Below are 15,675 nucleotides of genomic sequence, written 5' to 3' on the forward strand. Positions count from 1 at the left end.
TCACTAGTTTTTTATTTCCTTATTCTTTACTGTCCTTTCTGCAATTCAACATAAGGATTAGGTATAATCACGGTAGCACTTCAGTTGAAAATATTGTTGCTGCCACACCATCATTGCCTTAAGCTGGCTGGTCCTAACTGACCCCAAGAGTCAGAAAGTCTGTGGCTGTTCCCAGGCCAAGTGGAGCAACTGTTAGCTTTGAAAATGCTGCAAGACTCCAGGCTGTCAACAGCCTGCCAACATTTTTAGCCTCTACCTCACCTTTAAAAGTGTTAGTTATGGATTAGGAACAGGGTGTGGCAATACAGGACACTGTAGCCATGGTTTATCCAAAGATTAGTTTTACTTTAGGACAGCTGTAAAGTGAGTGAGAAATTATGATAATGAATTGATTGGAAACACCACATACAAGGCACACTGTAACAAAATGTCTCGCCCCTGTACCCTTCCATCAATAGGCCATTAACATATACAATGCTCCCTTTTGTGTGTTCCTTTCCAAACACTTGCAGCAGTTAGAGAGACCACAAAGGTTCCTTATAAAAATCTCTGGGTCTTCAAGATCTGTCTTAATCAGACAGACTGAAATCATTGTCACTTTACTGTGTCATACAGACTGCTGAGAGGCGATCTGTGCCATGCATATAGTGCATTCTCTGACCCAGCTTTAATGGAAATGCTGCACATTCACAAGTCAAATGGCACATGGGTCGCTCACTCAAAGGACCTTAACCTGGTATGTGACATCACCAGAACTTCTTGGAGAGAGAGATTGCCTCACAGAATTTCCCCCACCTTTGGAACAAGCTTCCTATTCATAGGAGGTTACTAAGTGTGCACACCCTTAACCTAATACTTTGTTGAAGCACATTTTGATTTAATTACAACATTCAGCCTTCTTGGGTAGGAGTCCATCAGCATGGCACATCTTGACTTGTCAATATTTGCCCACTCTTCCTTGCAAAAGCACTCCAAATCTGTCAGATTGTGAGGGCATCTCTTTTGCACAGCCCTCTTCAGGTCATCCCACAGATTGTCTATTGGATTTAGGTCTGGGCTCTGGCTGGGCCATTCCAAAACTTTAATTTTCTGCTGGTGAAGCCATTCTTTTGTTGATTTGGATGTATGCTTGGGATCATTGTCATGTTGGAAGGTGAAATTCCTCTTCATCTTCAGCTTTCTAGCAGATGCCTCAAGGTTTTGGGACAAAAGTGACTGATATTTGGAACTGTTTATAATTCCCTCCACCTTGACTAAAGCCCCAGTTCCAGCTGAAGAAAACCAACCCCAAAGCATGATACTGCCACCACCATGCATGGCATGGGGATGGTGTTTTTTGGTGATGTGAAGTGTTGTTTTTGCACCAAATGTACCTTTTGGAATTGTGACCAAAAAGTTCAACCTTGGTCTCATGAGACCATAACACATTTTCCCACATGCTTTTGAGAGACTTGATGTATTGTTTTGCAAATTTTAGCCTGGCCTGGATGTTTTTCTGTTTAAGAAAATGCTTCCGTGTTGCAACCCTACTCCATAGCCCAGACATATCGAGAATATGAGAGATTGTTGTGACAATCAGTACTTGCCAGAAATTCCTGCAATGTTGCTGTAGTCTTTTGGCAGCTTCCCTGACCAGTTTTTGTCTTGTCTTTTCATCAATTTTGGAGGGACATCCAGTTCTTTGCAACATCACTGTTGTTCCGTATTTCCTCCACTTTTTGATGACTGTCTTCACTGTGTTCCATGATATGTACAATGCTGTGGAAATTGTTTTTACCCTTCTCCTGACTGATATCTTTAAATAATGAGATCCCTTTGGTGATTTATAAGCTGTCTGTGAACCATGACTTTTGCTGTAGCAGGGAACTGAGTTAATGTCAGGAAGATCCTACTAAGACAGCTGAACTTGATTTGGAGTTAGTCTCTTTAATTGATAGGTGTGTACCCAAGAAGACTGAATGCTGTAATTAAATCTAAAGGTGCTTCAACAAAGTATTAGTTTGAGGGTGTGCACACTTATGCAACCAGCTTATTGTACGTTTTTTATATTTTTCCCCTAACAGAATTGTTTGTTTTTCAATTGAATTGTACATGTTATAGGTCACATTAAAGGTGGGAAATGTTTCGAAATGATTTATTGCGGTTTCATTTTTTTATATCACAAAAACCTGACATTTTAACAGGGGAGTGTAAACCTTTTATATCCACTGTGTGTGTGTGTGTGTGTATATATATATATATATATATATATATATATATATATATATATAGTTTGATAGTTCCTTTTCTTTTTGCTGATTTAATGCTTACAGTGTCTTGCAAGGATTCTAAACCCTCTAGGTTTAAAAAATTGTGAGGAATGTGGACACAAAATGTTCCTTACTGATAGGCATACCATTTGTGTTTACTGTTTAGGAGCCATCCATCTCCAGGAGTCCTGTGTGATTTCTCATTCCTTTTGTCACAGGGCTTTGTTGGAAAGAAAGAACAAGCTTCTCCAAAGCAATCCAAGAAGGTCCAGGTTCTTTTAAGTCTGGCCAGTCTCCTTCTTCAAAGTCAGATAAGTCAGGGAAGAGGTCTTCATCTTTCAGTGCTCCAGCAGAACCATCCAAAAAGGTGCCCAAAGTTTCCTGTCCTGATCCAAAGGCTTCCGGATCTGAGAGGCCTACTAAATCATCTCAGTTTTGCTGCCGGTGGAGTTTCAATTGTAGAACCGGTAATAGCCCCCACTTTCAGGTTACCATTGCTCCAGCCCTCCAAATCTCCTGCCCCCTTGACTCGATCTTCCAGGAGCAACGATGACATGGGTTGTGTGGTGCAGAGGCTGACGCTCACCAAACTGTTATCGGATCCAACTCCGAGGGCTTCAGATCAGACCAAATCCTCCCCTTTTGCATTGATTCCTCCTCTGATCCGACCTCAGAGCCGGAATGTCTGGAGCTGATCTTGGTGGAACAGTCTGAACCAAGACCTATTACAGGATCCGAACATCGCTCCAACGTCCTCTGTTCCATCAGAACTCGAGGAGTCTAGGAGCAAACACTCTCCAGTCAGGTCCGGAGAGGGGAGTCAGATTGGACAGTCATTGGATGAACTTGCCTCTCGGGGCATCAGCTCAGGTGAGCTCAGCTCCTACGTCCGCCTCTGAGCTGACCCCCTTGGTTCCAGGGATTCCCTCCAGTTCTTCGGAGCTGGGAGTTTCCTCGGATTAGGGGCGGGGGGAAGCTTTCGAGGTGATGAGGAGACTGCTGTCTCCACAGGCAGCTCCACTCACAGGTCTGGACATTCTTCCCCCAAAGGCACCAGTGTCTATCCCTATAGCCTTGCAATCCATCAGGGACCCAGAGATCCTAAGCCTCAGGATGCCCCACTGTGTGCCCCCCTCTCTTCCAAAACCTCTCCAAAGTACCCCTGTGAAGAGGTCCCTTGGAAGAGGTTATGCAAGAGGAATTATTTAGACTCCCCTCTAGGCATCTGTCACTTCGGATACAGACCTTGATGAAGCCAAAGAGTCTCCATGGTCGCCTCCTGATGATGTGTATTTTGGAGACATCTTGGAAATACTTACAGAGAGGTGGCTGGATGTCCACCAACCCTTCAGCTAAGGAGTCTGTCTACCTGAAGGCTTTTGAATCTCACCCTTCCTCCACTTGGGTATCTCTGCCTTTTGACAAACTTATGGATTTAGTTTCTTGAAAGGCATGGGAGTCTCCAGATACTGCGGGACAGGTTTCTTGGGGGCAAATAATTTCATTACATCTCATTCGGGCAAAAATTTTCTAACTAAGGGAGTCCCAGTAGATGCTATGGTAGTGGTGGCAGCCACCAAGAAGGAACTCTAAGACGTCTTCTTCTGTCCATCCACTGAACAAGGAGTCTCACACAATGGACAGATGTGGAAAGCCCATTTTTTTTTTTCAGCGACATTTGCTCTTAGGTAGCTGAATTACCTGCCTCATTTTACCAGGTTATAGAGAGATGATCTGAAATAGTTAGGAGATACCCTCCAAGGTAAAATAGCTAAAATGAGTGTCTGGGAAAGCTTCCTCTCAGCTCTTTACCTTAAATTTGGTGGTCAGCTCCTCCATGAGACTGATTTCTTATGCAGCAGATTGAGCGAGCAGAGCAGTGGGTTCAGGGATTTCCCTAAGGAGACATTCCTGGATGTGCTTGAATTACTTTGTGGAACCCTTTAAATCTTCCTTTGTGAATGCCCCATTTGATGGCCCATTCCTGTTCAGGCCTTAAGTCAAGGACACACTGACCAGATGTGAACAAGAAGGAAAGACTGTCTGTGCTGTAGGAGTCAATTTTTCCCTTCCTACCAGACCTTGCCCCAAAGGTCAGAAAGGTAGTAGGAAAATGTGGTTTCAAAAATCCCAGAGAGCTTTCCAGGACACACGTGGTGATTCTTCCACCAGGGGCAGAGGAGGAAGTGCTAATGGAAGATGCCGACCACGTGGCAGAGGGGGTCCGCAGAATCAGGCCTTTGGTAAGCCCTTTCAGTTCTCTTGAAGGGAGGCCCAACTGTCCATCTGTGGAGGCAGTCAGGGGCCGCTTATCTTTATACCCAAAAGCCTGGCTAACCATAACAAAAGATACGTGGGTACAAAGCATCAAATCTATAGATTACTCCATACCCTTTTCCTTCCCCATCACAAACATAAACATCCCGGACGTTCCACCCAGTCAAAGGGAACAGGCAACTCTAGAAATTCAAAAGTTGCTAGACAAAAGAGTCATCCAAACAGTCCCCGCAGACCAAATAAGATCTGGAACTTACTCAAAATTCTTTTTAGTTCCAAAGAAAACGGGGATTGGAAACCAATTCTGAATCTCAGCACCCTAAACAAATGTGTAAGAAAGTCCATGTTCCGGATGGTAACATTGCAGTCAATTCTCCCTTTTCTGGGACAAGACAATTGGATGTGCTCAACAGACCTCCAGGATGAGTACTACCACATAAAAATGGACAGGCGATTCAGGAGACACCTGTGCTTTTGGCTTGGAGCCAGCCGCTGCCAGTTTTGAGCTCTGCCCTTTGGACTCACTACAACCCCCAGAGTGTTCACCAAGTGTATGGCAGTAGTCGAGGCTCACTTGAGATGCCTAGGATTCTGAGTGTTTCCATACTTAGACGACTGGCTCCTAACTGCCACCACTGAGCATCTACTGACAAAAGTGAGCAACACCACCTTGCAGCTCTGCTTAGGAATCACAATAAGCTATGAAAAACCTGCCTTGCTGCCATCTCAGCATATCATTTTTATAGGAGCAGAATTAGATACAACAAAGATGGTGGCCAAACTTCCTTCAGAAAGAGTACAAGTTCTACAACATACAGTCTTAAGTCTTCTTTCCAAGAAAAAAGTGCAAGCAAGGACAGTTCTGAAAGTCCTGTGGACCATGGCAGCAGCAGTAACCTTCATCCCATTAGCACGTCTGCACATGAGAGTTCTCCAGTGGCTACTGTCCACTCAGTGGTTAATGCAAGAGCTGCCCATGTCCCACAAAATATTGATAACGGAATCTTGCAAGAAAGACCTTTGTTGGTGGCTTTACTCCACTCATGTGAACCTATGTTGAACTTTTGTACTTCCCCAACCACTATCTGCAGTGACCACAGACGCTTCTCATATAGGGTAGGGAGGACATTATCTGGGAAAGACAGTCCAAGGTACTTGGCAAGATCACGAGGCCCATTTGCACATCAATGTCCTAGAGATGAGAGTGGTGCTTTTAGCATTGCAAGCATTCCAGGGCTCTCTTCCGCTTGGAACTATTGCAGTACAGACATGTCAGTTGTATGGTACATAAACAAGGAGGAACCAGATCTTTACCCCCTTTGTCTGGAGGCCCTGAGAGTATGGCAGTGGGCAACCTCCTCCCAACGCTTTCTGATAGCAATGCACATCCTGGGGAAATCCAACATGATTGCAGACAGACTTAGCAGGGTGATCCTAATGCCTCATGAGTGGCCCCTAAAACAGGAGGTGATGGAAAAGATTTTCCGCAAATGGGGCCAGTCTTACTGCGACTTTTTTGCCACATCCATGAATGCCAAATGCAGCAGCTACTTTGCCCTGATCCCCACTCTGGGAGAGTCACCAAGGGATGTATTTGTACACGATTGGCCCTCGGGTCTCCTCTGCGCATTTTCTCCCTTTCCATTGATACCCAGACTTTAGAAAGCCAATTACTTGGGAAGGGACAAGCCAATTACTTGGGAAGGGACTTAATACTCATCGCCCCATGTTGTCCTCTTCAAATCTGGTTCCCCTTCCTGTGGCCTCATCTCGGGGAGGAGCCTTGGATTCTGGACCCAGTTCCGGACCCTCTGACTCATGCATCAGGAATGCTCCATCTCTCCCTTCAGACTCTGAAGTTGACAGCTTGGCTGCTCAGATTCCAACCATAGCCAGGCTCTCTAAGCTTTCTTCATCAGAAAACATATCCTAATTTCTTCTCATAAGGCTTCAACAAGAAGGATATATAGATGCAAATGGAAGACATTCTCTTTATGGGCTTCTCATAATCATATTGACCCTTTTTCTTCCCCAGTAGGTTCCATTCTAGAGTTCTTGGCGAAACTATTCAGTGAAGGCGCAGCCAAAGCTACTATTATAGTTCAGCTAGCAGCGATATCCATTTTCCATTTAGGTGAATCAGACCTCAATATTATGTCTCACAGACTATGCAAAGCCTTTCTTAAAGGTACTTTTTTATTAAGACCACCTATTAAAGACCCTCCAGCACCATCGGACTTAAATTTTGTCTTATCCCGTTTGATTTTCCCACTTTCGAGCTTGCATCATCCTGTGATCTCAAATGTTTGTTTGACTTTGAAAACTATTCTTTTGGTAGCTATTATTTCTGCTAGAAGGGTGTCAGAGCTGCAAGCCTCATCAATAAAGCCCCCTGCATGCTTTTCCACAGAGACAAGAGTATCCTTACGAACAAACCCTTCCTTTTTACCCAAGTATGTTCAGAATCTAATTTGAACCAATCCATAGAACTACCAGCATTTTTCCCTCCTATGAGAATAAGGTGGTATATATGTTGCACCAACTGGATGTATATAGAGAGTTACACTTCTTCTTACATAGAACAAAAGACTTCAGAAAATCTGACCAACTATTTGTATCCATTTCAGATGCAAAGAAAGGGGCTCCAGTCTCTAAAGTGACACTTTCAAAATGGCTCTCAGATTGTATAACCTTCACAAATCTCAAAACAAAGATTTTTTTTCCATAATGTAATAGGTCATTCCACAAGAGCCATTGCAACCTTTTCCTCCTTCAAGCTAGACTGCCTGTTGATACCATTTGTGCTGCAACAACATGGGCAAGGCCACATACCTTTATCACTCATTACAAAGTGGATTTGGCCTCCAGGAACAGGGCCTCATTTGGTTCCACAGTTCTGAAGAATATTCTCCCTTGAGCCACCCAAGAAAGATGGTGCTAGGGACGCTGTCCCAGCCTACTAAGAATGAAGGTGTGAGATAGGACAACATCACATAAAGAAATTATGTACTCACCATAATGTTCCATGTGTGCTGTCCATTTCGCCTTCATTCTTGCATCCTACCCTCTTCCCCCAGCCCTTTGCTCCTGGAAGACTGAGTTGATACAGTTGGCTATTACTGATCTCTGACCTTCTTGATTGCTCTATAAGGTATTAAGCGGCTCTTATTTAGTGTTCTATTTATACCTGCAAACAAGATCTGGTGGGTCTCTTCTAGTGCATGATGGGACTGGGTTTTTAGCCACAAGCTAATGGAAGACCTCGAGCTTGTGTACAAGGGCAAGTCTGATCCAAGGATCAGATCTGAACCCAACCTACCAAAAATGAAGGCAAGATGGACAACACACATGCAACATTATGGTGAGTACATAACTTCTTTATTTGTGAGATCTTTTGATGCTGGAAGTTTTCTTTCCAGTTCTACTTCACTGCTCTTCCATGATTTGTAAGTTAGGTATGATGTTCTGGTCGAATTACCATCTAGGAACATTGATTCTTGAATACTGGGATCATAAACTTTGTCACCAAACCATTTATCCAAATTATGTTTGAATGTGTTCAGATTTTTTTTATTTCCTAATGTTAACTTTATTCCATAGTAAAGATGCTCGTACTGTCAAATAGGCATGCCTTAAATGTCTCTTTAAATACTAGTATTGAGAATCAGAGATTGTGATTTTTAAGCATTAAATAGTTGTTTAATTTCAGTATCTGATGTAGCCTGCAGGTATTCATTCATAAATACCTCGTATGAAGAAATGAACGTGCCCTTGATGTATAAACTTCATTGTAAATAAGTTCAAATACCTACATCAGTGTGTACATGAAGTACTGTATGGGTACAAGAACCACCTGGTAAATTTACATGGGACTTGATTCAGTGTTGTTTAGTTCTCTTTAATTATAATTGCAAAATATGATGTTGAATTCTAAACTCTCTTATGTATGTTTTATAAATAGTAAAGCATGTGGTATTTCTGAGAGTATTTTTTTATTTTAATGGCCAGTTGTCTGTGACACTATTCCACCTGTATACTTTCCAAAGGAAAATTTGTCAATAGTAATATCCAGATATTTATATTTGCATGTGTTTTCAACTCATTAATTGCCATAAAGAGTGGTTGAATCATGTAAGATTTTCCAATTTACTACATAATGCATTTATCAACAGAAAACCCTATAGATTGAGACCAAGCATGCGTGCTGATGAGATAGTTATCAGTTGTAGCAAAATCATTATTATTTGCTGCGAATCTTGTCTTGTTGTCAGCATATTTAGCTGACCGCTTCTATTCCTGGTGATAGACGAGAATACCAGTTTCAGTGCTGAACCCTGGGGAGGTTCCACAGCTACAGGAAGATAATCACATCCTTTAACTGGTACTGCTTGTGTACTCATCAACCAGGTAATAATCCATCTAATGATGTAAAGGTTTTTAAGACAGAAAAAAAATGCTTACAAATACAAGTATCAACTCTGTGGTAAGGTCTAAAAATATTACTCCAGAAGACAGGCTAAATTCAACCACATTTGTGAGGAATGATCAACCCTAATAAAATCATGCTTGTAAATTTCTAAATTGGTCATTATAGTATTGCAATTAATTATATTATGTTTCAAAAATGTTCCAGATACTTGATACATGATTAATGGGTTTAAAATGTATTATCTTTTTGGCACTTTTTATGAATAAGTGTAATATGAGATTTCCAATTACAGGGAATTTTACAAAAATATAATTTATTTAAAATATCCTTCAATATTATCCTTTTTAAATTATGAATGTGCATAGAAAGGTTCATGTCAAGTCCCATTGAAGTTGTTTTCTTAGTTTGGTTAATTGCCTTAAGAACTACTTGAGTGCATTCATGTGATATACAAGCTGACTAATATTTGTTTTGAGTTCCATGTTAGTGTGTTCATAGGAATTTGAGAAAGACATTGAATTAATTGCCTATTAGCACTAATTCAGCTACTCATACTGTTCTTAACTGTTAGTAATTTGATTTACATACTTGTTTGTGTCTTTTGGCTTTTCCCGGTTAGGGGGTCGCCACAGCGGAACTCCGGTCCGCTAATGATTTGCAGTTGATTTTCATGTACTGGCTTGCCAGGCCTGACGCACAACCTTCAACGAAGGTACGCCCATTCACGCATGTCTCCACGCAGAAGATGCTCTAGCTGAGAATCGAAGCGGACAGCGTCTTACTGTGAGGCGACAACGCTACTGCAGCACCACCACCATGGGTTGATTTACATACTTGTAATACGTCTTTTTGTTGTCGTCTTCATAAGCTAATTTTCTCTTAAATTTTTCCTTTTCTTCAGTTTTTTTATACTTCAGTGATTCCAGAACTGTGTTTAGATTCATTTTATTTGTTCTATTAGGATTTTTCTTTTATAACTTGAAAAGATCTTTTTCTTTTCTTATATAATTTAATTACATTGTCTCTTGACCATAGTGGAATTTCATTCTTTGTATTGCAGACTTTAGTTTCAGCTGTTGCCTCCATTCACTGCTTGAGTATGCATTCTAAAGCTGTTTAACTAACCAGTTCATGGGACTTGGTGCGTTATGTTATGATTAATTTTTCCATAATTAAATCTGTTAGCAGTGGGAATCGTACTTAAATTCAAATTATATAAAATTTTTTGTTGTGTCTTTCGGCTTTTCTGGAACTCCAGTCCGCTAGTGATTGGCAGTAGATTTTTACATGCCGAGTTGCCAGCTCTGACGCACAACCTTCAACGAAGGTACGCCCATTCATGCATGTCTCCACACAGAAGACGCTCTAGCTGAGAATCGAAAAGGACAATGTCTTACTGTGAGATGACAATGCTACCGCAGCACCCAAATTATATAAAATAATGGCGTGAATTTCTCTGTGGTTCTCTCATAACAGCATTCTGGATGTGTCTTTAATTATTTGAAGCAACAGCATCTAAAGTGTTATTGTCTCACGTTCAATCATAAATTAGTTGTTACTGTATGTGTGATGTTGACATGATTTGTGTTTTACCTTCACCCTGCTGACTGTTTTCCATTTTTTTTTTTTTTTCTCTCTACATTTTTAGGTGCCTTGGCTGAGTGGCTTGCTGACCATCCAGTTATGATCAACAGTGTCCTTCCACTGGTTCTTCATGCTTTGGGAAATCCAGAGCTGTCAATCTCTAGTGTATCCACACTTAAGAAGATTTGCAGAGAGTGTAAATATGACCTACTACCATATGCAGCAAACATTGTGTCAGTGTGTCAGGTGAGAGATAGAATCCGGTGATAATGAAAACTTATGTCCTGAACTGCAAGCTCGCATTCATTTGTTTAGTTTTACCAAGAATGTAAAGGCTACCGACTTATTGTCATTTGCTTCCTGGTGAAGGCTACTTGAATTAAACCGCTTGCGTAATGCAAACTGACCAATCAGAACAATACAGTGTAACTACTGTATGAATCCATAATAGTAAAAAAATATATATTATTAAAAACAACTCTCATACCAAATGTAACAGGAAATGTACAAAGTTAGTGAAATTTACTACCGAGAAGTAAATGATGCAGTGTCATGCTCAACAGAAAAGTTAAGAACAATGGAATAGTTGAGTGTGTTAGCTGTTGGTTGAATATAAAAGGATAGTGTGTGTGAAGGACAGTAGAGGCCTAGATAGGTGAGTGTCTGCAAACAGATGAAAGAGGGTTTGGTATGAACTCAGTCATGGAGCAAGTTGAGCAAGAGACAGCAGGGAATATTGACAAAAGAGGAAAAGCGGTGAGGTAAGTGAATGACAGGGCAGCTTATGATTTTTTTTAATCTATAATGAGTGTTAGTGAAGCAACGGAAGAAAGATGAAGGAATACAGGAGTATAGGGTATAATCTGGTGTTTCCAAGGGAAGATCAGCATAGTTATACAAAGGGTGATTCACTGCAATTGTAAGACGTAACTTAAGGTTACAGAGTGATGTGGAATAAAAAAAACTTGTATTGTACCAGAAATGGTCATCAGTAGAGGCTTGGGACAGAGAGCTAATGAACAGTTGTTTAATGGTAAGTTTTTATTCTTTGTGTTGTCTGGTTGTCTGGTTCTGCCCAGTGGGGTGCTGGTCTGTTTTTCAATATGGAAGCAAGTGCTAGGACTAAGCCTTGTAGAATCAAAGTTGTGCTGGGAATGGCTAGATTGTGAGCTTAAATAACTGACCAAGTCTTCTCTGTTAAAAGTAAAACCATAATCTGTAAGTAGCACGGAGTAATCCTACAGTTGAGAGTCTGAACAAGAGGACTCTGCTATTGACTTTAAGATATATGAAGGGGGGGCAGTGACTGTTTTTAATGCACAAGTCTCTGTTCTTATTGAGTTAGTGTGTCAGAAATTTAACTTTTGGTATAATATTTTTTAGTTGTGTTTACTCAGCCAGTTTTATTCCTTTTAATCCCTTTTAAAACAGACATTCATCAGTTCCTCTTTGCGATATTTTACTGATGTCCTTGCTTAAATGACAGCTTTACCCAAACTTTTTTCCATTGTGTTGATGTTTGTGTAGCACTGATACTTGTAACCCATTCTGAGTGGTTACTGTTTTTGTCATTTTAGTAAAATAATTGCCTGCTGCCATACTGATCTGATTTTTTTTATTGTCTGTCCTCTTACTGTTGGGTTTCTTTTTATCACCTTTATACAACATCCTTAGAATACAAATATGTCTTATGTTGTCTTTCATTAATTTACAGTGACAGAAATTAACTGCTGCCTTTCAGGATGGAACAAACATTTTTGATTGACTGCCTTTTTTCTTAGTATAGTAAGCTCTTACACTGGCTTTTCCGCAGTTTTTGATCCTTCTTCCTGAAGGAATTGCTGAATTACTTACATGTCCTAAGCCAGTGGACTGTACAGTTTCGGTACGCTTCCTTCCACTGTCTGACTGAAGCATGACTGATAACTCGCACTTACACGCTGATCGGCACTCTTTTTGGGGAACTGTGCAGTATATACACACTATTAAATATGAGTGCAGAGACATTATTGTGCAGTACTGTTGAGTACGAGTGCAGAAACATTAGACTTGATATGCATTCAGCATGAAATTTTACGCAACTACTTTGATGGAAAAGTCACTTGACATGCACTACTGCTAGTGCCTTGCCTTAAAATGCGTCTGTGGTATCTTTACTACATAGTTACATATGTCCACATTTAATAGACAGCTGCAGTTGATGTAAATAGCTATAACTGCATATGTTCATTGCAGATATCTACAAATATACTTTACTATACTACATTTAGTATGATGTACAGTAGTGCACCAAAAATGTAATTGCTGTGACAATCATCACAAAATGCATAGAAGTTTTTACATTTTCTATAGTCAGCATATCATGCTGGCTTTCTGTCTTCATTGTCTTGAATTTCTGTTTACAACAGGTTGATCAGTAACTGCAATACTTTGTGGCACAGCAGTTTGATGAACAGTATCTTGTACATTAGGATCTGTCTGTACCAGACTGTGGCTTTTTCATCCTTGACATTGAAATTGAGAAATATATTTTACATAGCAAATGCAGTAATATTTGTAGCTTAGGTCCTTTAGGTGACACATTAACATTTTATTAGCTGAGCACATATATGTCTTCCAGACCAGATCTTTTGCTTAAATGTTTCCTGTTCTGTATACATTTTTGTATTCTGATCTTGAGTAAAATATGATCTTGGTTGCTCTGCTTAACCAGACACAATAACATGTGCATTAGTTTTATATTTGCTCCCAATCCATACATAGCCCTCTGGCTGTAGTACTTGCTTCCAAGCCACCCCCCCCCCGGTTTCTCCTTCCTGGTAACCCCACATAATCCTTTGTTGCATGAGTCCTCCCAACTCCTAGGGATGTTAACCTCAACAGTAACTCATTTACAGTCCCAGGTAGTTAGAGATCCCTAGGTAGGTCATATACATGGAGCTGGGAGCCATCATTCTTGCAGTTGCTGGAGAAAGCCCTGCTTAAGGGAATGGCTAGTAGAGTGATATAAGACTTGTTTGCTACCCCCAAATCTAAATGGATGTTCTGTGAGGCTCCTTGTCTCCACCAGAGATCACACCAGCATCATAGGTTATAGGATATATAACAATGTATGTGATGTATAGTGTCTGTAAATGTGAATTTGTTAATATGGTTTGATTACTTTTATTTAAATGCAAGTTTGCCTGTGTCACAAGTGATGATTCAATAAAAGGTGTTTAAAATCGTGAGCAACAATGCTGTAAGAATTTTCAACCAAGCAGACTGTGATTCAGTTTATAAAATAATTGAACAGTGGAATTGGAAGGACAAATTAGATAATGACAGTATCTCTGAAAATCTGAGCAAATTTTATGATTTTGAAAATGTTGTAGTTATAAGAAGTCCCTCTCTGTTATGGTGTTACTCACAAAAACAAATTTCATCTATAAATCACAAAGCTATCTAGTTTCATTAATTAAACTAATCTTTGACAAAATTGAAAAGTTTCCAGCTGACAAAAATACAGATTTCATTGCAAGGTCAGTACTAAGAAGAGCTGCAGTAGGAAGTCACTAAATATCCATGTTAAGTTGGATGGGAATATTGGATGCTGTGAAACCAACCAAGCAGATGAACTGCAAGTATGGCAGGTGCATGGACACAAAGACTCTAAAATTCAAAACACAAAACATCCAGCACCAAAGGATGTTAATCATAAATTTGTTGTGGCAGCACCAGCAAATGGTGCGTTAAAGCATCATATAATACACCATGTACATGCTGTCCCACAATAACTGATGAGGATGTATTTGAAAGTGTTTAGGTCCTAATGGTGCATCTACCGTATGGGTTTAGTGGAGACTTGCTAAAACATCTGCTACGTTTACACCATGTTTATCATTTTTGTTTCAGGAAACTTTGTTGGTAGGGCGCATTCCAGAAACAAGGAGAGTGGCAATTATGGTGCTATTTCTTAAGACTAATTTGCCTTGTATGTATACTAGGAAAAGTGTTTTGGAGACCACAAATTAACAAAATCCCAGTCTCATAAACACAGTCTGGATATTAATCAGCATGGTTTCTCCACAGGGCTTTCATATCTGACCAGCCTAGAACAAGTTTATGAACATTTGTTCTATACAGTGGACCTTTTCCTGTCAGCTAATGTTATTTATTTAGGTCTTGCCCAATAATATGATTCTGTCCATCTCACTGAAATATGAAATGTGGTGCAACAGGATGTTCGTATATATAGTACATAATGGGTTAAAACATAGTGGGTTAAAATTAGCTTTACTAAGAAAGATATAGTGTTGAATTGCTAATATTCTCTCTGATGCTGTAGGTATAAATAGAGGTTGGTATTGATGACATTATGCTGTAATTTATTTGTCAACATTTAATGAAATGGAAGAAATATGGGTTAGCAAATTTGCAGATGACACCAGAGTAGGAAATGTCGCAGAGCAAGAAAGCAGAAATTTTACTCTCATAGAATGGGCAAAACAAAGCAAGTTTCTTACAATAACAGCTCCAGACTGGGGTGGAGCCTAGATGGCTATGTGAAAGAAGCGTTTCTTTAGAGCTCTGCAGAATATTGCAAATAACAGGAAAAAATAACTTGCAAGGAAAATGAACTACGTAAGCTCATTTGTAATGGTCTAGATATACTTATAAATGTAGTGAAGATTCTTCGTAATTTTCCTGTCAGAGCTGTTCTGAGACATGAAGGTTGCCAAGAATGAGCAACTCTACACACTCCCACTGATTCCTCTCTGAAGAAATGCATACACCTGGTGGCGTCCACTCTTCAGGAGTTATCTATGAAAATAGATGTTTTTCAGGAGAACTTAGAAAATCTGAGAGAGAACTGCTTAAGACAAGCTGACATCTTTAAAGAAATGCTTCAGCAGCTTCAAACTAAAATTTTTGACATTGAGAATGCTTTAAATGATGCAGATGGAAGATTAAAGGAAGAAGAAACACAAAGAGAATATCTGCTAAAACAAAACACCTGGTTACTAAACAAAATAGATGATCTGGAAAAACAGAGAAAGGAGGTGCAATGTAAGAATTTTTGGTTTACCAGAAAATGTCAGAAGGGGATGTGAATGCTAAAACTATTAAACCTACAAGGACTCTCCAGTGGTATTG

General features: G+C 40.1%; 1 protein-coding gene across 1 annotated transcript in view; it reads left to right on the forward strand.

The window, feature by feature from the left end:
• IPO13 (importin 13) overlaps window positions 1–15,675 on the forward strand; it is a gene marked incomplete in the record, with an annotated part of 1,347,960 nt that overhangs the window by 658,696 nt on the left and 673,589 nt on the right. The window contains 1 exon segment of the mRNA XM_044085442.1: window positions 10,604–10,785. Coding sequence (XP_043941377.1) covers window positions 10,604–10,785 — 182 coding nt within the window.

Source organism: Protopterus annectens, chromosome 10.part0 (assembly GCF_019279795.1).
Source record: "Protopterus annectens isolate FY-2018-M chromosome 10.part0, PAN1.0, whole genome shotgun sequence".
NCBI lineage: Eukaryota > Metazoa > Chordata > Ceratodontiformes > Protopteridae > Protopterus > Protopterus annectens.